The sequence below is a fragment of the Sander lucioperca genome, chromosome 1 (genome assembly GCF_008315115.2).
Source record: "Sander lucioperca isolate FBNREF2018 chromosome 1, SLUC_FBN_1.2, whole genome shotgun sequence".
NCBI lineage: Eukaryota > Metazoa > Chordata > Actinopteri > Perciformes > Percidae > Sander > Sander lucioperca.
In genome coordinates this window covers 13147987-13175276 of record NC_050173.1, presented here as the reverse complement: position 1 = coordinate 13175276, position 27290 = coordinate 13147987, and the positions used below count along the sequence as shown (strand labels likewise).

Sequence of the window (27290 nt, the reverse complement as noted above, 5' to 3'; positions counted from 1 at the left end):
AGGCAGCATTAGAAAACTCATAGTAGCTTATAATGACAGCATGAGGCTGCTGCTGAGAGCTCCAAGAAGCTCCAGTGCAAGCCATATGTTTGTCAGTGTCGGGGTACCTACCTGCTCTGCTGTTTTACGTAACCTGATGTACAGATTTATTTGCAGGGTATCTGAGTCAGAAAATGACTTGATTACTGTTTTGACTAACCCTGTACGCAGTTCTATCAGATTTACTTCCAGACTGTGGAACCATTGGCGAACATGTCTGTATGTCAGACAATGAACTTTGTGGAAGTTCTTGTGTTTTATGTTATACTATGTGTGTTTTTTTTATTGTGATATGGATCCCCCTGGGTCTGAAATAAAGTTTATACAATAGAGGTGTAATATGAAAGGTGTCCCTTGTGGCGATAAAACCAAAGAGAACTACCACACAACTCTACAGTTTACTGTTCTACAGAGCGTTTTAGCATCTTTGTGTTCATGGTTTTACAGATGGCGACTTTACTGGTTCACTCTCACCGCTCTAATCTGTATTAGCAAGCAGGCAGCTGTTTTCGGCAAAGAGCTCTAAAAACCCACTGTTCTGTACCTGCCAAGCACCAGGCGGCTAACTGATAAAGTTAGGGACTAGTTGGTGAACATGGCAGAGCATTTAGCAGTTAAAGAGCCAGATATGTTTTGGTTGGCAGAGACCTATCTTGCATTGCCAGACCTTACTCCACAGTGCTGCGGTGTAAGAGACCAAAACAGAGCTAAGAGGAGAGTATTGGATTCATTAGGCAGTCTTGGAGATTTGAATATTCTCCAGTGTGCACCACACATAGCCTAACCCTAACCAAAGAGTTTTAGTTACCTAAACTTAACCAGACATTAGCCATGGTGGTTGCTGAGCGCCTTGGTAGCCGAGTAGTTACAGCGCATCCCAAACGCGTCACGCAGGTCTGGCTGCTCCCGGATTTTTCAACAGGGCATAATGGCGGCTTCGTTCAGAATACGATCTCATATTTTACGAAGATAGTTCACCGAAACGTGTTTCTGAAAACATTTTAAGCGAGAAATAGGCCTTGCAGTTGCTGAATCTGTCTTCATTTCAGATCGACAAAGGTCAGTTTAAAAGATTTTCGTCAGATTTTAAGAGGCTTATAGTCACGCTCATCCCACTCGTCATTTCCGGGTTAGCACTCTACCAATCAGATTGGTCATTGAGTCCGACTGCCCACCCTCCGACCCAGCAAGTCAGGTTGGCTAAAATGAAGGCCGATAGCTCCTCCGATGGACGACGGCACAGAACTCACCGAACAGACTCGAGTCACTGACCTCGCCAGACTGTCCGACGGCCGATTATCGGGTTGGTGTGTCAGGGCCTTTACAGCTATGTGGGACCTTTCTTGCATGTCTTCTGTCCCTCCCTCTATTTTCCAGTATGCCTCTGCACTGTCATCTGTCCAATAAAGGCAAAAAAGTCAAACTGGCGGTTTTATGAGTCATTTAGGAGGTTTGGCGACAAATGTTGTCGTTTAGATAGGAGGACTTATGGAGGGCAACAGTGCGACAGTATAGACAGAGACCATCACCTTCACTGCAACAATGTTCTATTCATGCTGCAGCAACAGATAGATCTGTAAGGAGTTCTAAATGGATAGATAGCATCCCTACAGCGCACACACACACACACACACACACACACACACACACACATCCACCTTTCTCCATTCTCCTTCTCTCTGTCTCTCTTTTCCTTGCTCTACCCCCTCCCTCCTCTCTCTCTCCCTCGCTCACTCAGCTGTATCATGATTCTGCAGCTCAACCTCTGCAGCATGACTCCACTTTCCTCTCTGCGCCTCAGTCTGCTTTTTTAGCAGCTCATTGACAAGTCTAAGAGAAATACTGGAATGGCTTAAAATAACTGGAGGCAGACCTATAGCACACACACACACACACACACACACACACACACACACACACACACACGTTTTGTCTTTCCCATACACACGCACTCATGTCCCATGGTGTGTTTTACCACACACATGCACAAACAACACACCACACTTTCACATTAAGTGGTATTATTTGTAGCACAGACAACTTAATTCTTCCTTGATGCAGCCATTAGGGTTTTTAAAGATGCACTTACACATAAATTAAGACAGAAATAACGTATACTAAACAACATACAGCTGTTCCACTGGAATTAAGTTAATTTCCTTTTATCACCACATAAACAACATTTTTACGCAGTCTCCTTAAAAATGTTACCTCCCTCTGCTTCATATTGGAGCAGCTGCTGTCACGACTCAAAGGAAACAAAGTAAAAACTGCATTCCACTGATTTATGAGCATGCAGGCACAAAAGAGTTCATAAAAGCCAAAAATGTAGGGCAATAAAAAGACAAAAATAGAAATTATTTTAAAAACCTGTGGTTTCAGGGTTGCTAGCTACCAACATGCTGCAAACTATCTTGCATTAAAGTTACAGTGTCATTTTCTAAAAGCAAAACATTGTTGAAGCAGGGTATCTGAGCAATTTACATTTAACAATTCTGTTATTAAACCTGTCAGTTTCTGACCTATTTGTCAATCCCTGCCATCGGACTTTTCCCTCTTCGGTCCTACAGGTTGTCTCATTGGAACTACAGCCGTGCGAGCTGTTCCAATGAGACAACCTGTAGGGGGACCGAAGAGGGAAAAGTTACATAGTATGCCTTTAAGGTGCGTTAGCGCTACTTAGACTGAGATCCCTGACCTGTTAGGTATCTTTTAAGGGATCCCATCGACAGAAAAAAGTAAACCCTTGTGAAAGACCGAGAAAAGTGAAAAAATATGTACATATAAATATATATTTCACACATATAGAAACACACACTCACAACTGCTGAGTCATATCAGTAGGATTCAGGTGAATCATCCAAGTCGAACAAAGACAACCTTAACAGTTTGAAGCTTCTTTCTCCCTCACAATGATTTCAACTCAGTATTGTGTTTACACTTTGCGCTGACAGTATTCTCCAAAACAATACAATTAATTTACTACATTTGGTGTACAACGGCCCACCCTCTTGTGTGTATATTCTCCCAAGTCATTTGGATATGTGGCTGCACAACTGTCAGTTAGACAGACAATGACGACAAATGTAATTTGTAAGTTAATAAGTTCTTCTAATTCTTGGTTTCTTCTCATCTGGCGCATCAGAAAATACGCATTGAGGTAATTTCCTGAAGAACGGATACTGAAGAGACGATTCACGGAGGGCATAGCATTAAAATGTCTAATAAATGATGGAGGAGGATAGAGACATAAAAAGAGGAACAGTCAATCTGCTTCTGTGTAGGTGGAGACAGCAGAGGAGGGAGAAGGGTTGCAGAGAAGGAGGGTGATAAAAGACTCTGCAAATTAAAAACATGATGTCAGACCACTGAAGACGGTCCAGGATTTTGGAGATAGATACAGTAGATAGAGCTCTGGAAATGAACACTGTTAGAGATAGATAGAGCTCTGGAAATAAACACTGTTAACTAAAATGCACAATGTTGTTTAAATAACACACGTTTGCTTTGCTGAGTGTGCCTTGAACAGTGAGAAAAGGATAGATGGATGGATCATTTACTTCAATAGATAAAGCAAAAAGAGTCAGACCTGACAGCTTCAGCATTCTCAAACACAGAACTTTGTCTCAGCAGGTTAGTTGGCATTTATAAAGCCTCTTCCTGAAGACAGGATCATATGCACGACTTGGGTAGTTGGCAACCTACGGCACCAGGACCAAAAGGTCCTTAAAGGAGAACTCCGGGCAATTTTTACGTTAATCTTGATCGCTATAAGTATGTGAGTACTGTCGATAGCAAAAAAAAAAGAGCCGAATCGGTGCTAGCTAACTGGAGCTGCTGCAGCTAATGCCGAGAGCTCCCGTTAGCTAAAACGGCAGTTTTGGGGGCATATAATAAAGAGTGCCTTTGTGCCTCTTAACAGACACAAAATGCAATTAAAATGTCTGTGCAACATGAACAGGGCCCTTACACGACAACAAGATGCGTTTTCAACTCAGATATTGTTTAAATTCACCTACCCTGTTAGCTGCTAGCTGCCGTCTGGGATGAGTGAGTGTTCAGCCAGGCTTCGGTAATAATCATCAAGCAGCAGTTCCCTGTGTATTTGTAGCATATATATCCATTTTGTGTGCGATCCATCTGGCGTTGGTGAATAGTAGTCTCTGCAGTGGCGAACTGTGTGTTAGTTGCCTTAGCCAGGCTAGCAGGGCCGACCGGCATCCTTCTAATTCCTCCCCGCCTTCCTCACCTGCCGCGGCCGACAACAATCCACGGGCGCCCGCTGGTCTGGTGGATGTCCTCCAGAGGACAGTTCAGTGACTATGTAACTACATGGAAACGGGACAAATGATGCCTGTTTCTTGTACAGTAATAGCGTTACTGAAGGCTAGCTCTAGCTCCATAGGTTACTCCAAGCTTCTTCCCTTGTGAACACCTCCGCTCTTCACTCTTCTCACACCACGCTTCCATCTGCACACTGCTGTTTACCTTTTCCTGCTACAACTGAAATCCCACGGGACTTCAGCGCAAGACTACAGCTAGCCTTCTGTAACGCTGTTACTTTACAAGAACCAGGCATCATTTGTCCCATTTCCATGTAGTTACATAGTCACTGATATGATCATAACCACTACAGTGCTCAATTACCTATTTTTGAGGGGAAATTAAACTTTTTTCGCCGCAAAAATTTCGCCGCGAAAGCATGAACTGTCCTCTGGAGGACATCCACCAGACCAGCGGGCGCCCGTGGATTGTTGTCGGCCGCAGCAGGTGAGGAAGGCGGGGAGGAATTAGAAGGATGCCGGTCGGCCCTGCTAGCCTGGCTAAGGCAACTAACACACAGTTCGCCACTGCAGAGACTACTATTCACCAACGGCAGATGGATCGCACACAAAATGGATATATATGCTACAAATACACAGGGAACTGCTGCTTGATGATTATTACCGAAGCCTGGCTGAACACACTCACTCATCCCAGACGGCAGCTAGCAGCTAACAGGGTAGGTGAATTTAAACAATATCTGAGTTGAAAACGCATCTTGTTGTCGTGTAAGGGCCCTGTTCATGTTGCACAGACATTTTAATTGCATTTTGTGTCTGTTAAGAGGCACAAAGGCACTCTTTATGATATGCCCCCAAAACTGCCGTTTTAGCTAACGGGAGCTCTCGGCATTAGCTGCAGCAGCTCCAGTTAGCTAGCACCGATTCGGCTCGTTTTTTTTGCTATCGACAGTACTCACATACTTATAGCGATCAAGATTAACGTAAAAATTGCCCGGAGTTCTCCTTTAAGGCCAACCCACCTGCCGACTGAATTCCTTCTTTGTATAAAAAGAACTTTCAGGCCATTGAGTTAGTGTTTTCAGAAAACAACCCTCTTCAATGATGAACACCGTCTGATTTTGTTAACAGAGAGTAAAAAAACAGACACTAATGAAATAATTCCATAGGGGTCTCACAGTGCTCACCCTCAGTGGGGTAATTCAGTTTGATCTGCTCGGCTTCCGCTGATCGTTCACTTCCTCCTTCAGATGAAAAAAGCTGCTGACTTCAGCTTTAGATATGTTAAGACTCATCGTGAGGCAAGACCGTGTCAGCATGTGTGAGACATAAAGAGTAAAAGACACGGATGCAAGGTAACACTTTACAATAAGGTACATAGCATTTTGAGTATATTATTGGGAAACAAATGAGGAACGGATGAGAAACTAACTGCTAGTGAACCATTAGTTTAGTAAGTAACTCATAATCAAATTTTATAAAGTAGCTAATGATTAGTTAATGATTAATTCATCGAGAAACGTGTGTGGAACGACTTGATAATTGATGAATCGTTTAATCATTCCTAATGAAGGACTATAGAGTAGATAATGATGGGTTACTAAAGAACAGGCTGGGAGATCCTCTATTAATAAATCGTTAAGTAATTTACAGTTCGTGAATATCTGTGAACAGATCACACCACTTTCTTAATGAGTCGTTCCTAATTAAGCTGCTGAGCCGCACAAAACTAGCAACGACTTATTATTGATTAATTACTTAAACATTAGTTACTGTTTTTTTTGTGTCCCCCAAGTAAAGTGGTACATAATACTGAATTGTTACTAAGTAGGGGTGTAACGATACATCAATCTGTATCGATATATCGATTCAATTTTCAATGATCCAATATTATCGATACAAAGTGAAAATATCGATACATAGTTATCTTTAAGATGCGCCTTTATTTTGAAATTCCCACTTTATATTTATTCTTTTTTATTAAACAGAGTAGTTTGTTTTTAATTTAAATGTCTGGAAGATCTTAGTAATGAAATTGTCAAATCATATTTTAGTTTAGTTGTAAATATATAACTGATTGTGTTAAATGGGCTCATGTATTGTCTGGTATCGGTCGCAGGCCCCTGAATTGGAATCGATTGAAATCATTTCGTGGCAGACTTTGTGATATCAGTAAATATTGTATTGTTGTCTTAAGACTCTATATAATAACGTATTGTGATAAAACGTGTGATTTAGACCACTATTACTAAGTAGTTCCTCATTACCTCATCATTATCTCATGACTACTTAGCCTTTTTGTGTCCCTTGTGCTGTCCCTCATCATTATCTACTATATATTCCTCCATTATGAATTATTAGGGAAATATTTATTAATGATTCATCAATTATCAAGTCGTTCCTCACTCATTTCTTAATAAACTAACCATTCCAACCACCTCCATAACATTTGATTGGGAGTTGCTCATTAACTAATGGTTCAGTAGCAGATGGTTCCTCCTTCATTCCTCATTTGTTTCCTGATATCTATCATAGACAGTAAAAGAATGGACACAGCGATGCCATATACTTCGACGAAGATCAGTGAAGTCACTTTTCCGGTGATGGCTGAGCTTGACGACATAGATGTGACGTGACCAGCCTGTCTGAAAGTTGTAAGTCTTCTGGTAGCTGTGCCAAGAGAAATCTCAATCATTCCGAATCTCGCAGAGACGGAGAGCGTAGGTATATGTAAGGAGATAACATAGGCACAGGCTAATTATTGCTAACTAAAATGCTAGTTAACATTAGTAATTAAACTTAAACAGCTAATGTAAGTCGAAACTGTCTGAGAGCTTCTCCTGACTATACGGTAATTTTTCTACTGTGCGACAGTAAGTCGCGTGGTTATGAGACAATCGTTAGACTATTTTTATAAAAACATCTGCTACGGGACCATAACGTGAGATACAAGGTAATGGAGCCTTTTATACATTGCTGTGTTTCTTTAGAAATAAACAATGGACAAATAGAGTCTTTAAATGCTTGAGATGTAAAGTTATTCGCTGTCAATGTGACGCCAAAATGAATGGGAGTCAATGGAATGCTAACGGAAGGTGATGGCTTGTTAGCCTACAATCTCCCCATAGGAGGTACGCTTTCCGGATGCTCGCTTACCCCCTTGATATCTATTCAGAATTGTACTAATTGTAAAGTGTTACCATGTAATATGTACTATGTGTGTTTATGTGATCTTCCTTTTGTTCTGAGTGACCCTGAAGAAAAGCAACTACAGCAGCTTCCTGCAGCAGCGCGATACGCGATCTTCACCTCAGACATCAGGTCGCTTTATTTGCAAAGCACAACATGTGTAAACGAATTTGTCTCGATGACATTGGGACATATTGACAACTTACACAGCCGCACAATACATGCTGACACACATGGTTCAGGGACAACAGGGGCTTACAGAGCGAGGAAGAGGACGCCGCCACAAACATGCAAAAGGTGGCAGAAAGTGCTTTAAAGTACTTCAGTCCATATGCTCTGAAGATATGACAAAGCATTGCTGCTATACTGTTAGAGTACTACTACCACACAGAGGGAAACAAGAGTAAAAATTGTTGTTTCTAAAAACACTCTCCACTCAAGCAGAGTTGAGATAGGTAATCCATCAACCCTAACCTTAACCCTAAGTGATTTTGTCACTTTCATTTTTTAATACCTCAACTAATTAAGGACTCATATTCACTTTCCCCTAACTTTACTTTCATACTGTAGTAAAAGAAACCCTTAACCCAAATATAATTGCTGAAGGAAATCAATGTCTCAATGACTAATGGCATCATTAAAATCCGTGGCTAAATCCTGATAAAACAGCAGTCCACTGGCCACCCTAACCCTAGTCTATATCCACGACCTTCCACTTTCAGGATTGCTCCGGTGCCGCCTGAAATTCCGCCACATTTCCTTCTCGGCCAGATGTCCGTTACCTTATGCTTTCTTTGTGTTGGAATTTTAAACTCCGGTTGATTTCTGAGGACTAGGGTTAACAGCTCCTCAGATCTCTGCAGGGTAAATCCAGACAGCTTCTGTTGCACGACGAACTTTTGAACGTACACACGTTCCACCAAAACAAGTTCCTTCAGGAGGCTATTTTGCTCCATCCGGTGCTTAGCGCCGCCCATGACGATTGTGATTGGTTTAAAGACATGCTAATAAACCAGAGCACGTTTTTCTCCAATCCCGGAATGCTGTGTGGACTAGCCAGAGCGTCCTCCGCAGCGCTGTGGAGGAAGGTCTGGCAAAGCGAGACTACCCTAACCCTAACTTTAAATATGGACAATGAAACCCTAATGCAAATCTCGTACTTAGGCTGCTGTATACCAGTGACGGACTGGGATCAAAAAACAGCCCTGGCATTTGGAACACACCAGCCCTATTTTTGTCAATAACCTAGCTTGGAAATTAGTAACTCTGCCTTCCGAGTGTATCTTTCCACGCACTTTGACGCAGTACTATCTTGAATATTTGCAGCTGCATTACTTATAAGTTACTTATAACTTAAAATTAACCAAAGAGAAATGATCAGTAGTGACCCATAGGGGGGTGGCCCTTCTGGCATTTGCCCAAATTCCAGTCCGTCACTGCTGTATACTGTACTTAGAGAGTGTTACTGTACTCACAGATGAAGTTCAAGGCCATGCTAATCATACTGCTAGAGTATAGCTGCTGTGTGATCATAGAGAACAAGAACACATAAAGCTCTCAGAGTAACTGATGGTGACGTGAGGTGAGAGTAAATATTATCATAATACATACATGAATATCAGGCTGGACTATAAATCATGTATCTGTAGCACCCAATGCTGCATAAAGTGCAAACAAAATGAATCACTGGAATATATATAAGGTTTAGAGGAATATAAAGTGTGTGTGTGTGTGTGCTGTAAAATGGTTTTGCACTCAGGGAGCCAACAGATTTATAACACGCTTCCCGCTTTGTTTGTCATATAATTTGTCGCGTGACTTTATTAAAAGGAAACAGATTGAAACTAATGTTGACATTTTATCGAAAGTTTGATGTTTCCCTTGCTGAGGAAGTACTGACGGAAAGAGATAACTTATTTTTCAGCTTGCGTTTCAAAACTCTACATGGGGACAAATGATTTGTAAGTAGGTCTTGTTTTCATTATTAACTTGTGCACATGAATAATGCTTGAGTGTCCAAAGTACTAGCTCCTGACGACAAATTATCTAAACTTAAGTCTCAAAGCTGTGGGGCTCCACACAAGTCTAATCTGTTTTGACTTCTTTTTGTGTGTCTCATAATGTATGTGTAACATAAGTTCTTGGGCTTTTGCCATCCATTCTCCCTGTGCGAGGAGAAAGTGGAACAGTATTATTTCTGTGAGCCGTCCACAGAGAATCCCGAGAAAAGACGCTGCATTTGCCCAATCCACACACACCGAAAGAAAGTGAGGGAGAGAGCTACTGATGCATTGCAGATAAACTGCAGATCCTAACCCCTCCCTTTCTTTTTTCCTATGCACCCCCCCCACACACACACACACACACACACACATACACTCTTGATGCTCTTTTTCTGCCATGCCACTACTGATGACATCATCACCTCCCACTAACATCACCCCATACAGTTATCTACAGCCTGTCCCACCCTGCTTACCTCATCTGATCCTCCTCACCTTACACCTCTCACCCATCCATCTCAACAGCCAGCAGAGATTTGACCTATGCAGAATGCTGCAGTCTCAAGTCTTAATCTCCATCACAAATGTTGGATGGTTTAAAGACTCAGTTTGCCACGATCATTCTTCTGCCAACAATCTCTTTGTTACATAAATTCGGACACATGACACATGTTTTTTTTTTGTTTTTTTTTTTACTTAAAATGTGAATTGTTTGCGCTTTCTGTCTAAGAAATCCATGAGACCAACATTCTAAAAGCACAATTAAATCATTAAGTTATATGAACCTATGCTCATCATAAGAAATCTTTTTTGTGCTTCTCACACAGGTTCTCTTTGACTACAAGCTTAGATTCCATAAAAGAAGAGTCCCTGGTGGAGGAAGTACTTAGATCCTTTACTTAAGTAAAAGTATAAATATGTCACAAAAGTATGAGAAGTAAAAGTACTATTTATGCAAAGCTGCCCTATTCATTGTGTTATACTATTATATTCATTACATTATTGGATTTTACTGTTGGTCGGGGTGGGGCTAATTTCAACTATTTTCTACACACTTTAGTTAATAACATATCGTCTTTTAGAGGCTGATGAAATGTTTTGCATGTAAAATGACTTCATCTGCAAAGTCACTGGTAACTATAGCTGTCAGATAAAAGTAGTGGAGTAAAAAGTACATTTCTTTCTGAATTATAAAGAGATGGAGGATATATTTGCAAACTGAAAAACTGCAAAAGTACAAGTACCTCAACATTGTACATAATTACAGTACTTGAGTACATGCAAATGTATTTAGTTACTTCCCACTACTGAGAAAGATTTTGTTTATACTTTAAAGTGAATTTCTGCCATTTAGATGGCACTTTTAGGCACTGACATGCTTGCTGCCATAATTACAAGTAATTCACTAACATATACTAAGCCACAGCTGAAAATAGACCCCCCAACAAGTTTAAATTTATTGGAAGGATAGCATCTTGTTCTTGAGGGGGGTCCTATAAATGCACTATTTACTCCTGTTTGAATAATGTTTGCTAAAACTAGTGCTGTGCTGTTTTAAAAATTACTTACACATCGGTTGTGTTCTTTTAGCTCAACAATATATCATGTTATTACTGGGAAACACCCACAACTCAGTGCTTTTTCTAATATTATAGAAGTCTTGCACATAACTTTATACGTATTTCCACACAAATTTCAGCCAGACATATTTTGTATCTTTGGAAATTTTGGGATCTCAACTACAATTCAAAAATAAAGTTGTGGGAATTTTAACAATGTTTGGCTGCACAGCATCATAGTGACTCACAGTCATAATGACTCACGAGCAGGTCAGTGAGGTTTAAACTATGATAGGAGGAGTCAATTTCATCATTAGAGTATTCCTACATTCCTAGATTTTTTATACTCAAGGGCGATATTTATACATAGACAATATCATCTTTAGGTTCAGCGTCAAAAATATTTTTCTCTTAAAGTGCTCATATTATGCTCATTTTCAGGTTCATAATTGTATTTAGAGGTTGTACCAGAATAGGTTTACATGATTTAATTTTCAAAAAACACCAGATTTTTGTTGTACTGCACATTGCTGCAGCTCCTCTTTTCACCCTGTGTGTTGAGCTCTTTGTTTTAGCTACAGAGTGAGGCATCTCACTTCTGTTCCATCTTTGTTGGTAGTCGCACATGTGCAAAAGCTAGGTCAGCACTGCTAGCTAGTCAGTTGCAGAGTATGGGGGCGTGCCACGTGTGCAGCTAGGCGAGCATTATAACGTGTGTTACAAAGTGACGCACGTTCGTCACGGAAGTAAAAGCTGGACTACAATAGAGCTGTTTGGAGCAGTTTGTGAACAGTGTTTTGTCTCTGGAAGATGGTAAGTCCTTTTGGAGTGGACTTTGGGCATTTTCACTTTGTAAACCTATAACGTGCACAAAAAGATATATAACACAATAAAGGAAAGGGAAGAAGCAAAAAAGCATAATATGAGCACTTTAACACAAACAAAATCCTACATAGATGTTTTGGCCAACATGTGCATCAGCAGAGCTGTGAAAAACTCTGGGAAATAAAATGTTAATCAACATACAACGGACCTCAAATGGCAGCTGAACATGCAATAATCTAAATCCTTCAATGTCAAGGCCCTGAAGTGCACACACATGCACAATGGGATGTAGTAAAACCTTGCAAACACATCTTATTAACATAGGGATGAAAAGTTATTTTACAGTACATTTAATGTCAATGTTATAATTTTTTCATTTATCATTCTGTAAAACATCATTATGGAAGCACACAATACCTCAGGTTTAATGGTGCATCAGGACATAGCTATGTCCTTGGTGACCATTGTGTTTAGGTACTGTATCCTGTGAAGGACGTCTCCGTGACAACTGCTTGTGCCTAACTAAAGGTATGTGATGCCAGGCACGCCAGATGGATGCTAGTGTTGTAGAGGGTGGAAAAGCGATAAAGTTATTACGGTGAACAAGAAGAGACAACCGCTATGGTGACTGGAAGCCAGACAGAGTGACGTATGGAGAGGCAGAGAGGAGGAGGGAAGGAGGACACAGGGAGGGAGGGAGGAAGTCAGAGGGGAGCTGGGAACAGATGGAAAGTATAGGACGTGATAGCAAAAAAGATAAGGACTTAGTAGAAAGAAAGAAATTAAATATAAAGTAAATAAAGTTAGTAAATAGCAAACCTGAGTGAAAAGTGATGAAGAAATAAAAGACAGGATGCTGATAAAGAGGAAGACAACCCAACAGATAACAAGAGCAGCAGAGATGAAGAGGGAAAAGTAGACACTGTTTCAACTGCTGTCTCGAGCAGCTCAGTATTTATGGCTGTGTATGTGACAAGTCATTCTGTCTGGCCACCTGCAGTCGCCCCAAAACTGTCCTCTCTGTCTTCCTTAAGAGGCTGACTGCAGTGCACACGCACATGCACATGCACACACACACACACACACACACACACACGGGCTAGTTTCATGAAATATATACTATACATAGGCTATTGCTAAAGGTATTAATAGAAGAATGCTCATAATCTACATGTCGTTTTGGGAGTTATTGCCAATCAACCTATTCTGTTGTTTAGGTATGTGGGCATGTTGTCCAGTTGAGATGTTCAAAGATCAAATGTGGGTGTAGTGTTCGGTTGTGTGTATACAGTAGTGTGTCGTGTATAATAAAAAATAAAAGCTTACTCAAAAAATTGCTAACTATTGTTTACATTCATCAATATACTGCTGCGGTACAGAAAACAACATTCTTTACATTTCAACTAAAGTTGCTTGTCTTAAGCAATCACGCTTTTGACACAGACAACAACGTGATATCATTTTCACTTTCTTAAGCCAAGTGGCGTGTTATCTGTACGCATTTTGAGCTATCCGCGTGTATGTCTACGCTGTGTACAGCGGACAGCAGTCTGCAACGTTACAGCGTAAACATACACGCCACTTTCTATAGCCACGTGGTGTGTTATCGCGAGGCTACGGTTGGGTTTAGGAAAAGAAGAATGAGGTTGGGTTTAGGAAAAGAACAAACGTGGAAAGGAAACGTCACACGCGGGACACGAAGGAAACGTGACACGCGGGACATGATCCCCGCTCTTCTGGGTGAAAGTCCTGTGTTTGACCCATCCTCCCTACGCGGATTTTCGCTCTTTCATACTACTCGCTCCTGCATCAATTCAGACGCAATCGCAAGGTAATGTAAGTCAATGGAGGCCAAATGGCGTTGATAAACACGCTGAAAAGCGAGTATGCGTCTTGATAACACGAATTGGCGTGTCATACATACGCCCCTTCATAAGATCAGTCTGCAGACTACAACGTGGATTAATCTCCTGGCCTCACCCAGTGGTGGGCTGAGCATCATCAACGTAAATCTTAATTAAGGTTCCCGCATTTGCTTCTCACTCTAAAGTTGCAGTAGCGCACTACTCCATTACAAGGTTCTGCATTCAAAGCTTTAATTGAGCAAACGTGAAAACAAAATGTTCTTACACTAAGTAACATCACTGTTTGAGAAACTACAGTTTGCTGACTTCATGAGTATTTTCTTCATGTGCTACAGTTACACTTCAGGTACATTGGAATTTACCATTATACCCTAGTTGTCACTTGTGGCTGCTGGATAGCAAAAGATTACAAAGTCTCGCTTTAAATAGGAGGAAATGCTATTTAGGTCCATTTAGCTACCTTTGCTGCATGTCATTCCCCCTCTCTCTCCCCCTTTCCTGTCTTCAGCTGTTCAATTTAATAAAGGACTAAAAAAAAGAAATTATCCAAAAGAATATATAATAATATCATAATAACGTTTTGTAGGGACTTGACCTGAAATCCTACAGCCCTGCTCCTACAGACTGTTTATAATCAAAGGATGCTTTTGGAATATATGTATCATATGCTTTATTATCCTTCTATTAACAAACATTGAACTGATTATATGTGCCACTCAACAGTATATCCACTGGACTAAAAAGAGCATGCTGTCCTTGTATTTTTCTGTCAACACATAACAACATATCCCTGCACACCTAAAGACGCCCGTGGCTTGACCTCATTCGAAGGGGAATGCATTCTCTGTGGACTGGTCTCTGCAGGTGAACAGCTTGGACAGCCTGGGATGATCTTGTTTGCTTTTATTACAGAGCCTGTTTCTGCTGCAGTGCCATTTGAAAACGCTCCAACCCTTCTGCAGTGCGCTGGAGCCCAGAACTGATGTTGAATGACTCCCCTGTTTTTGCCCAACCCACACATCCCTCACTCTGCCGTGTACATCACACCACCGCCGCCCTCGTAGGGCATCCAAAAGCACCTCGAAGTCCCGAGTGAACCGCCCAACAATGAAATATATGCGTATTAAAACTCCTGCAGCCAGCAAGGGGGCCTTAAAACTCACGGAGTAGTGGTCAAGGACACGGTAACATCAGCATGTGAGGAGAACTGTGGGTGCGGCTGCTGGAGTCTAAGCATTTACAATACATATTAGTGCTTAAAATAGGCAGACATGCACACACACGAGGAGAAAGTCATTGTGACCGTCTCTCGCTTCCTCTCTGTCTAGCTCTTCTTCTATTTCTCTCTCTCTCTGTCTGCCTTTATGTCTCTGAAGCAATCTAAAATTGGCCAGGCCTGATGCATTAGCTCTGCTTGACTAAAGCTTGCAGTAGAAAGCCAATGAGGGGGACAAGGAAATGTAGACAGGTGATTAATGGGAAATGTCTAAGTCAGTGTTGAAAAACAGAATGAGTTATCTACTCACATGCTGCAACCAAAACAAGCAGGCTTTTAAAAGGTGATACCTTGACTTGTACCATACTTGAATACTTTTTTTTCTCCAGGAATTTAGATCAGAGTGAGAGAATTGCCACTTAACTAGTATGAATAATAACCAGAAATGTAATATATATGTACAAGTTTGTGTATCTTGAGCACCTGTTGAGGAGTGTTGTAATAATTTTGACAGAATAAAACACATAATGGATCCTCAAAAAGCACTAATGCAGCTGATAGTGTTTTTGCTGCATTACCTCCAACAATTGGTAATCGTTTCCGCATTGACCGGAGTGACCTGAGATTAGAGTGAAACACCAAGATTGATGGGAGATCAATAACCTAGTGGTGAGGTTAGGTCAAGCCACCAGACGGCAAGCCCGCACTGATGCTTCACTGTTCAGGGGAAATGCCTCAGCAAATGGATCCCACAAATCCCATGTGGCTTTGCACCTACAATAGTGATGATCCTACAGAAAGCTGGAAGGAAAGCGTGTACATCTGCGTCTGTGTGGTTTACACATGTTAACACTATACAGTAAAGCTATGCAGGAATGCACAATAAGTACATGTGCTCCACTATACAAGGCAATATATAAGAAAATGTCCCAGTATTACAACTCTCTGCAGGTAAAAGCATCCACATGTAGACTGTACAACTTCCTCTCTTAATAGTTTTGCAGTTGTGCGACAGGCTGTCGGACCTTTTAATGTTTCACAGATGTTAACCAAAGTGAATATAATCAAATTAGTTTATAGACATGAATTTATCATTTATAGATCGATCTGAGTTCGATTAAACAGAAATACATTCGGCATTTCTCTTGCGTTACTTTGAATGTAACAGGACAAATGACTCAGGTACATATATGAGTACATACACATTTCTACTATTCATATGAAATTATACCAACTCCACAATCACCACACACTCATGTACTGTAGTGGAGAAGACTAGGGGACACACATAAACAAGCATAAACAATCACTTGGTATAATCTTGTGAGAAGTTAAAGTGACTAGGCAAGCTTGGCTTCACAGTCCGCAGACTTTGTGTCAGCTGAAAGCTGCCATGGTGTGGTCGTTCAAGTTCATGAATTCATAGTTCACTTCAATAAGCTGTAAGAAAGAAAGAAATGGTTTTTCAGCTGAGGAAATGACTGCTGTTTTGCTGGTCGCTGTCCATGGTGCTGAAATGACAGGGCCATTTCAGCAAGGATTGTTTCATAACATCAGTCACGTTAAAATTCACATCTTGATCTGGGTCTGACTAAATAGATGTGAGACTGTTTTTTACTTCAAATTATTTAGATAGATAGATAGCCTACTATCTAAATTGGACACCCACGTAGCGCATGGAGCACACGTGGATCAGACTGAACGCGACCCCGGACCATTAGCAGACTGCCTGAGGGGGATGGCCCCCCCCCCCCCCCCCCCTCCCTTCCGTCAATGGACGAAACTAAACTGCTTGGACTTGCCTCGTTATCGACAGAGCCTTGGATATAAAAGGAGCAGGCAGAGGATCTCTCAGTCGCTGTGAATGCCATACACTCCTCACCTGCACACATACACACACACACACATACACACATAACACACATATACCCCCTGCACCGTCCCCCTTCATTCCTGCTCACATCCCCGGTAGTCTGACCGGATGAGTTACCCGGTGGACACGGTAGGGAGCCCCTTCAGGAGAACTATGGATACTAGGACGACCGGCTACGGCTACAGCCGCTCCGGTGGCACCCCCTCCAGCGGCTTTCGCTCCCAGTCTTGGTCCCGGGCAAGCCCCGGCTCCACCATGACCACGTCCTACAAGAGGAGCGTGAACATGCCGGTGTCCCGAGCTTACGGCTCAACGGTGCTCAGCTCCGCCGACAGCGTTGATTATAGTCAAACCTCTATCCTGAACGGAGACTACAAGCGATCTAGCGAGAAAGAGCAACTTCAAGGGCTCAACGACCGTTTTGCTGTTTACATTGACAAGGTGCACTACCTGGAGCAGCAGAACACGCAGATCGAGTCGGAGATCCAGGCACTGCGGCAGAAGCAGGTGTCGCGCTCCCAGCTGGGCGACGTCTACGACCAGGAGCTGCAGGAGCTCCGCTCCATGCTGGAGCAGATCCACCATGACAAGGCGCAAATCCAGCTCGACACCGACCATATCGACGAGGATATCCAGCGGCTGAGGGACCGCTTGGACGAAGAGGCTCGCATCCGGGAGGAGACAGAGGCCATAATCCGCGCCCTGAGGAAGGAAACCGGGGACTCGAAGTTGGTGAAGTCGGAGTTGGATAAGAAAGTTCAGTCGCTGCAGGATGAGATCGCCTATATTCGCAACAACCACGAGGAAGAGGTGAGCGAGCTCATCGCCCAGATCCAGGAGTCTCAGGTGACCATGAAGAGGCAAGACCTCCAGAAGACAGACATCACCGAGGCTCTCCGGGAGATCCGCTGCGAGCTGGAGGGCCACTCCAACCAGAACCTGCAGCAGGTGGAGAACTGGTTCATGTGCCGCTACGCCAAGCTCACCGAGGCTGCGGAGCAGAACAAGGACGCCATAAAGTCCGCCCGTGATGAGATATCCGACTACCGCCGCCAGCTGCAGTCCAAGACGGTGGAGCTGGAGTCCGTCCGCGGGACAAGAGACTCGCTGGAGAGGCAGCTGAATGACATCGAGGACCGCCACAACAGCGATCTGTCCAGCCTGCAGGTAGGAAACAGCTCCGGGCAGCCGCACAGCCGGGCGTAAAGGGCTGCAGATAGTTGGAGTAGACGTTAAAATAGTATATGCTACTTTATTTTTTGTTTAAAACTTCATACTCGGAGAATAGATGAAGTAAATCCACTAAATATTTCATTCATTTGTTATATCTAAGTGACGCAGTTTTTATGTGAGGGACTTAAAAATATAAAACTTACTTAATAACATTGAAACGGATCATATTTTCTTTTCTATATTACAGTTAAGGGCGTGTGTTGACACATTTTCTGCTGCGTAATGATTGCTATGAGCATCAAGTGTCAGGAAATGGTTAAAGAAGGGGGACACTGCAGCAGACTCTCCCCCCCCCCCCCACCCCTCTCTGTATTGCTGAGTCAGAGGCGATGCCTTCATTGGCTCTGTCCTTAGAGCTACATCACACCACTGACATTTTGGGGCGGGGGTGGGGGGTTGTATTGACAAGTGTGGAGACTGTCCTTGAAAAAGAGGCATTCAACTTCTCTAGAGTATACTGTATTGCGTCAGATTACATTAAAGCAACAGCCTTTGGTGCACAAAGTCTATGGAGTTCATACAAATGTGCACAGAGAACAAAAAGCGGAATAAATTAACAGGGATTGAGTTTAATTTAAAGGTCAATTCGAAAAAGGTTTTGGAAGCCTTTGTACAATTGCCGCCATGGTTCTTGGTAATCCATGAACAGAGCTGCATACATTTATCTGCAAAAGAGAAGGGAGCTTTGCTCTGCACGTCATTCTGTTGTAGTTAATTAGCCTTGCATCGTGTCTGCTCTGTTTTTCCTCAGGAGACAATTCACCAGATGGATAATGAGCTCAAGAGCACCAAATGGGAGATGGCTCGTCACCTGCGCGAGTACCAGGACCTGCTCAATGTCAAGATGGCGTTGGACATTGAGATTGCTGCATACAGGTATACAGTGGTGGAATGTAACTAAGTAGAATACATTGTCTTAAGTACAATTTTGAGGTACTTGAGTATTTCCATTTTAAGCAACTTTATACTTCTACTCCAGTACATTTTAAGGGAACATATTAACTTTTTAGTCCACTACATTTATTTTATAACTTAACTGACTTTGCAGATTCAGATCCTTAAAACAAAAAAAACACAAACAAATACATGATGATATATTATTATATATCAAGCTGCACAGCAGTATATGAAATAATTCAAATAAACTCCAACATTATAACATGAACACATCAATGCATCATTAATTATAATCCAATAATATAATTTGTATTATTCTGAAATGGGCCATTCTGCATAATGAGTACTTGTTGGTAGTTTAAGTATACTGCGATGCTAATACTTTTGTACTTTTACTTTAGTAAAGTTTAGAATGCAGGACTTTTACTTAAAACCGAGTATTTCTACACTGTAGTTATGCTACTTTTACTTAAATAAAAGAAATTCCTCCACCACTGCAGGTATTTGACATTTCAAAAGTAGAAATAACATTTACAGTCATTTCACAAAAATGTGTACCCTGCTCTGTAACAAATTAATTATTAAATGTATACATTTGTTTTGCCCAGGAAACTCCTGGAGGGCGAGGAGACCCACTTCAGCACTTTCCCTTATCGCCAGGCAGTCACCCCCACCAGAATCTCTAAATCAGAGCCTCCCAAGTTTAAGGTGCAGCACAAGTTTGTGGAGGAGATCATCGAGGAGACGAGGGTGGAAGATGAAAAGTCTGAAATGGACCAGGCCCTGGCAGAGATAGCACAAGAGCTGTCTGCCACACTCGGAGGGGGAGGAGATGAGGAAGAGGGCGAGGGGGAAGAGGGAGGAGAGGGAGAGGAAGAGGAAGCAGAGGGCGCAGGGGAAGAGGGAGAAGAGGGTGAGGGCGAGGAAGAGGAAGTTGTAGCCGCCACTGAAGCCAAAGTTAGCTCTAGTGCACCCGCTAAGGAGGAAGAGGAGGCGGAGGAGGATGTAAAAGGTGGCGATGAGGAAGAAGAGGGGGAGGGAGAAGGCGGTGAAGAAGGAGAGAAGGAAGAAGAAGGTGAAGGAGGGGATAAGGAAAAGGGGGATGATGCAGAGGAAGGTGAGGAAGGAGAAGAGGGAGATGAGGAAGTTGAGGAGACAGTATTGTGCTCCAAAGCACCAGAGTCTAAAGCCACTCCTGACAAAGAGAAGGCCGGAGACAAAGAAGGAGAAGAGGAAGCTGGTGCCGAAGAGGAGGGCGGCGATCAGGATGAAGATGCAGGCAGTGAGAAAGCATCCAAAAGCGGAGATGAGAAAGAGGAAAAAGAGGATGCTGACAAAGGCAAAAAGGATGAGAAAGCGGACGACAAATCAGAAGAAGCTGTAGCCAAGACAGAAGCTCCGAAAACAGAGGCTGCAAAGCCCGAGGCAAAGGAGGAGGAAGCTGCCAAAACTGAGGCATCAAAACCTGATTCTCCAAAGCCTGAATCCCCAAAGCCTGCATCTCCGAAGTCTGAGTCCCCCAAAGTAGGCTCACCGAAGTCGGAATCCCCAAAACCTAGCTCCCCAAAAGCAGAGTCCCCTAAGTCAGAATCCCCAAAACCTAGCTCCCCAAAAGCTGAGTCCCCTAAGTCAGAATCCCCAAAACCTAGCTCCCCAAAAGCAGAGTCCCCTAAGTCAGAATCCCCAAAACCTAGCTCCCCAAAAGCAGAGTCCCCTAAGTCAGAATCCCCAAAACCTAGCTCCCCAAAAGCAGAGTCCCCTAAGTCAGAATCCCCAAAACCTAGCTCCCCAAAAGCCGAGTCCCCTAAGTCTGAATCCCCAAAACCTGAATCTCCAAGAGCTGAATCCCCAAAGACCGAGACCGCCAAGCCTGAGGCCCCTAAAGCTGCTGAAGAGAAATCAGAGAAAAAGAGCGACTCAACAGATAAAAAGGTAGAAAAGAAGGATGTTGCCATGAATGGCGATTTAGAAAAGAGCAGCCCAGAAGAGATAGAGAAGAAGGACGAGGGGAAAGAAGGCGACGTGATCGCTAATGGCGTGGACGAGAGCCCGTCCAAGGAAGATGGCAGCCAGAAAGTGGTGATCACCAAAACCGTGGAGACAATCACCACCGGAGAGGACGGATCCAAGCATGTGACCAAATCTGTCACTGTGACCGAGACGATGAAGGAGGAGGTGGAGGAGGTGATGCAGGTCTCCACCAAGAAAACCGAGAAGCACTCCACCCAGTCCATCAAGCAGGTGACGGAGGCCGAATGAGCAGACTCCAGACGGCTGATCCGGCAGAGAGGACACGAAGGCAAGCAAATCAACCCAGAACTAACATAACAAAGAAAATCATACAGCTAGAGCGATGTAATAAAGAAAACCACTCTCATACAAAACAAATCATACAGAGAAGCCAAAATTCAAATGCTACAAATTTCAAAAATGCATGTTGAGAGACAGCTTTAAAGGGGCTTCGCTACAGACGTGTCAGGCGCAAGCGACTGAGACATTTTATCCTCTTTTTCTTTCTTTCTGCAGTTCACGGGTGAGCTCACGGGAGGGAGGGAGGGGGGGTCTCTGCATGCTAGCTCAGGAGAGGGGAGTACTTTCCTCTCTTATCTGTATGTTATGTATGGTAGAAATACACTGTAAAAAGAGTAAATATGTAAAAGGAATATAAGTAATGTGGGTGGGAGAGTGAGAGAAATATTATTACGGTTAAGAAAGGGGATGGGAAGGCAGGTGGGAGGGTCCTCTACTTTACTGAAGACAACTTACTTGGCATGTGAAGATACCAACTGAGCCAAAAAGAAACTAACAAGAAATACACAACATACAGAGAATAAAAGAGACGGGCAGTGATATGATAAACAAATGACCATATACATCCAGTAACTGAAGCAGTTAAAGCTTAACGAACCTGAAGAAACTACTAGCCTTAAACATGCTTCTTATCAGTGTCTGTTATGTTTACCTGAGTGCAACTGAAGAAAAAAAAAACTGCAAATGTGCAGATTTATGCATCCTTGCATAGGATGGACTTGAATTTAAATACAGAAATAAATAAGGTGCTACTGTTTGCAATCCCATGACTTTACTCATCATGAACGATTTCCCAGCAGCATTTGCTCAATAAATGTCATAAAGTAAAAAAGAATATTGTGTCTTGTCAATTTGTATTGCAACCAGTGTCAGAATTGAAGGGGGGTAAAGGGCAAACATGTACCAATTTAGGCCAATATACTTATCCTACAGTACATTAAGGCATTATTTTATTTCCATGAATTAATTAAATTTCCATTTATTTCACTTAGTGCCACCAAAAATGTGTATTGTATTACAAAAATATATAATTTTTTTAAATTTCTGTTTGCAATTGTATATAGACCTACATATATCAACACTTAGATTAGATTAGTTATATTAAGTAGTTTGTAAGTAGTTGAAAGTATTACAACTTGGCAGAAAAGAGCTTTACAATAAATGTTTAGTTATGAAATGAATGGCTTTAATTTTAAAAAGTTATTAGGCTATGTCTTATTACCCCATGTGATTTAATGTGGTCAACTAATCTAACTTATACTCATTCAAATGGTTTGTTATTACTGCTACCAATCTGTGGAGATAGTATTAATGAATATTAAAAGGTAATGTTACATTTATAAAACATAAAAAACCACAAGAAATTTACATTTTTTTCAGCCCTTACCCCATATGATCATTTTAGATTTCACACTAAGTTCTAGTGGCCACATAAATGTATGCTGTATTACGATTTATGATTAACATTTAGACCAATATTGTCTTATAATCAAAAGCAGCTCTTTAATATTGCCAAATTTGCCAATAATGCTATTTAAAAAAACTAGGTTATCAATCAAGGATGTGAACTATGTTATCTAATTTAATTAAAAAAGTTATTGGATTTCCTTTAAATGAATGCCATTAATCATTTTCTGGACATGTTTAGTGGATATTTAATTTTGGAGTGTGATAAGGTTTGACTGACCTCGCTGAAAGGATGGGCAAGATATTTCTCGGCTTATGGGTAAATCGCTGAAAGATATTTCTTCCGCTTTAGATTGGATTGATGTGCTGCTGAACGAGGTTTTAACCAAGTGTCTTTGTTTTATTCTTTTGTCAACAGCAAAATATGGCAGATGTCAGTGCTCAGAAGCTGTGTGCAAAGAAATAACACTGCATCAGTGTCTAATGATTTACACAATCAGTTTTTTAAACCCACCACCAGGGCTGTATGCAGGCACCATACCTGATGCAGGGAGCTTGCTGCTGCTGCAGACTGTCTACACCTAACGTCTACTATCCAAGGGAGCAAAATAACAGAGTGGCTGCTCGGTGATGCCAGGTGTCAGAGGATAATGTGCATCAGGTTGTGACTATGGTCTCTTATCACATAAGAGAAGATTATGGATGTACTTGTTAAACAGAATATAAAGTGTTACTACTAGTCTTTCAGTTTATTGCAAAAACAAGGTTATGGGTCATCTTGTATCACATGTAAATGGCGTGATAAAACAAAACACCCTTGAAGTAATCATTATCATCATCATTAGTTTGTTACTGTAATAGCATACAATACTTGTAGCTACTGTGTGTGTATGTGTGCCTTATTCTGGTAATCAGTCACTGTTTTCAACTTTGTGGGACTTTATGCAGTACAAGCAGGCACTGACATGGAACCCACAAGATTAGGATAGAAGGCACACAAAGCAATACACCGCACAGTTAGGTTACTGATATTTCAGAGCCATGGTCGGGCCATAGACTCTAACTTGCACAAACCTGGCAGACAAGACTAACATATTCAACTAGGCTACTATAGGGGATGGAGATGGGGGGATGGCATGTTAAAAAGTAAAAAATATCGCCTACTGACTATGTAACTTTTAAAGAAAACACACACACACACACACACACACACACAAACACACACACACACATTTCAGTAGCCTACTCCCAGGGGTTTAGCTTCTACTTCCAGCTTTGGTCTAAGCTTATGTTGGTGGCTAATGTTAGCTAATGTTAGCTAATATTTGCAAACTTTGACTTTAACATTGACTTCACGACTCTTCTCTAAACTCGTACCAACTGTGTATGCTAATGAGTCCTCCTAGTTGCACACAGCAGTTGCTAACGTAAGCTAATATTAGCCACCATTTGCTACAATTCATATCAGACCAAGTAATGCTAAAATGCTAATGCTAAAAGCTGTTGCAGCAGGGCCCCTAGATGTGATATGTGTGAGTGACATGAGTAAGGGTAGATTTTGTTGCTTGTGAACCACTGTATGAGGTGTACGGCACAGGTGCATGTTTTAAACACAACGGGGAAGTAGAACTTGTAGTTTGGCTGGCTAAAACACAGTCATAAGCACCTATGGTCAGAACTTGCAGCTGCAGCCCATGGAGGGGAACTTCAAAACCCTACGCCGATTGATGCAATTTACGTGATAACTCAGTCAAACCTGATCACTCAGACGTGATGCACACATATTTCCATTGCGAATAAACGTACACAAATACCCTTGGAAATCATAGAAAAATAATAACTCCAGAACTTACCTGAAAATTCTTCAGGTTAATAAGTTTTCTTCAGTTTCAAAGTAATCCAGTGACATTTGTCAGTACATGCATAGGTACATTGCAAACCGGAACTGCTAGCTAATTCGTCATATTTTGAATGGTGCCAAATTGCCAAAATGGTAAACATGGGCTCACATCCACTCACTACATGGCAACATTATACTTCCTGTTTACATCCACCAAAGCACTATGGGAGCAGTGATTCCAAAACGTAGATCAGTGCTTATATCAGGGGTCTTAAACGTTTTTTAGGCCAAGGACCCGGACCCCTAACCTGAAAGAGAGATGAGCAGGGACCCCCACAACATTTATATTGTGTAAAATTGAGTTGCATATTAAACTGGGCCTGGCCTAAAAGCCTATACGCATACCGTTTCATGGTGCCCTACATTACTAAGCTTCTATTTACATATCCACATCATCATGTTTTAATGTCAGACATATGTGGAAGGCACAGTGAATCCAAAGCTTACCTGTGTCTGTGGATGGCTACAATAGTGGCTACTTTAGAGGCCAGTAAGACTATCATCAGTGTTGTTGAGGTTGTGTGTTTTTTTTCTAAATAGGCTGATTTATCTTTTCTAATAATATGTTTGGAATTATATACTATATGTTAAGACATATTTTAATTTTGAGGGGAAAAAACGTTCAAAAAAGTACTAAACAATAATTTGGCAGCCCCCCTGCAGTGACTCTGAGGATGCCCCAGGGATTGCAGACCCCCTGTTGAAGATCTCTAGCTTATAGAATATAATTAAAGGAAGGAAGTCAAAATATAATAGTAGGCCTAGGAGTGACAAAAACATATAGGCTATTAACTTTTTTGTGCTGCACTACTGTATCAATATATATATATTTAGTGCTGTCAGTTAAACGCGTTATTAACGGCGTTAACGCAAACCCATTTTAACGATGTCAATTTTTTTTATCGCGAGATTAACGTTCTTTTTGGCCTAGCAAACTTTGTAGTTTTTTTCACATGCTATTGCAACAACTAGTAACGTTAGAAAAACTACAACACCACACCTGAGGCCTGTACTACGAATCAAGATCAACATGTCCTGGATTTCTTTCAGTGATCCGGCTTCACCTAACCTAACAACCGTGGTCCCGCATAACCTGTATCACGACGCTGGTTATCAACTAGTTCAGTCAACCCAGGTTTTTCCAATCTAGAGACGTGCGCGTTCACATAAAAGAGGCGGTGTTTGCGCACCACGACCAATCGCAAACATCTACCAGAGCTGCATCTTTTAAACAAGAAGAACAAACTATAATTCTACATAAATATGAAGAACACAGACACGGTTTTACAGGCAAAACGCAGGAAGGAAAGCTGGCAAAAAAGCCGACGCTGTTATGCGTAAATCACAACGTTTAGCTTATCAATATCCAGTGGTGTAGTCTACGTGATAGTAAGCTCCAGGATTTCCATATACTCACTTAAAAATGCCCAATGACACGTAACAACATACTTTCCATTATATGTTTGATATATTTTGAATTGTCATCTGTGCTTTTTTCTTCACATAGGCTCAATGGAGGTATTTCACCATAAATTGGTGCATAAAAGTGTATCGGAATGCAGGAAATGAAGTCGTTGATGCTTAAAACTTCCCTGGGGGAAGACACCCAGACCCCCCACTATGATATGCCCCCCTCCTCCCCCAAAGGCAGATTCTGGCCAATATACAGTACAGTACACCCACTATGATACATTAGACTAAACTGGTCACTTCCCCATCAGTCAGGCACAAGATCTGACCATATATAATTACACTTTTGCTTTCCATAAACTGTCGTTGCTTTAGGCTTTTATTTCAGTTGCAACCCCAGTAGAGGTGCGCGATCGTGAGAGAAAATAAAAAAAACATAAAAACATAATTTAAATCGATGTGCGCATTGGCAACACACGGCTAAAGAAGGCAACAAATAGCCTATAAGTAATTCCCTCCGCTGAAAATCTATATCTTTCATAAAAATACCCATCAGGGAATGTTAACGGGGTTGTCGGTCTCTAAATGTTTTAACTTTTATGAGCGCACCTCTCTCTCTCCGCGAACCGAGTTCCAGCTGATCTTCTAAGAACGGTGACGCCGTTATCAGTCGAGTATTGATTGGTCAGTGGGCGGTGCTTTTACACCGGTTGATCTCTGATCTCCAACATAACCTGCTCCCGACCAGGTTAGGCATTCAGCATAAGTTACCACGCCGATTGAACCCGATCACAAGTGATCCACCTTCGTAGTACAGAAAACCCTGGGTTGAGCCTGAAGTTAGCTCGTTAACGCCAAATCTCGCTTCGTAGTACAGGCCTCAGATCTAGCTAGACCAGAAACAAAACAACAGGAACGCCGCACACACTTGTTTGGGCTTGTGAGCCGGCCAAAGAGTAGGAGGCTAACGTTACGTTTTGAGTGGATGGCGAGCGCGAGACGCCAAAATGGATGCCAATAAGATTCTGAATGGAAAATTTACTTTTAAAAAGTTGCCAAATGGTTCCATTGACAAGACCAAAGTGATCTGTGTGTTTTGTCGTTGTGAACTGAGCTATCATCGCAGCACATCCAGTCTGAAATACCACATGATGGCCAAGCACACAGCTGATGCAAAATCTCCGCCCTCTCGTCAAAGCCAGGCGACAAAAGCACAAAGCCAGGCGACATTGGATGACTTCAGACCATAGACTGTATATTAATATTAACAGTCTATGCTTC

General features: G+C 41.9%; 1 protein-coding gene across 2 annotated transcripts; it reads left to right on the top strand.

Annotated features, from left to right (window-relative positions):
* Nucleotides 1-1917: 1917 nt before the first annotated feature.
* On the top strand, nucleotides 1918-22115 carry nefma (neurofilament, medium polypeptide a). Of its 2 annotated transcripts, none has more exons than XM_035998984.1 (4): nucleotides 1918-1963; nucleotides 16888-18019; nucleotides 18837-18961; nucleotides 19591-22115. In XM_035998984.1, the coding sequence occupies exons 2-4, from the start codon at nucleotides 16961-16963 to the stop codon at nucleotides 21239-21241; spliced, it is 2835 nt and encodes a 944-aa protein (XP_035854877.1). In that variant the 5' UTR covers nucleotides 1918-1963; nucleotides 16888-16960; the 3' UTR covers nucleotides 21242-22115. The 2 variants fall into 2 exon arrangements, with proteins under 2 accessions (XP_035854877.1, XP_035854881.1); XM_035998988.1 differs by lacking the exon at nucleotides 1918-1963 and having other exon boundaries at nucleotides 16797-18019; nucleotides 19591-20524; nucleotides 20750-22115.
* The last annotated feature ends 5175 nt before the right edge of the window (nucleotides 22116-27290 follow it).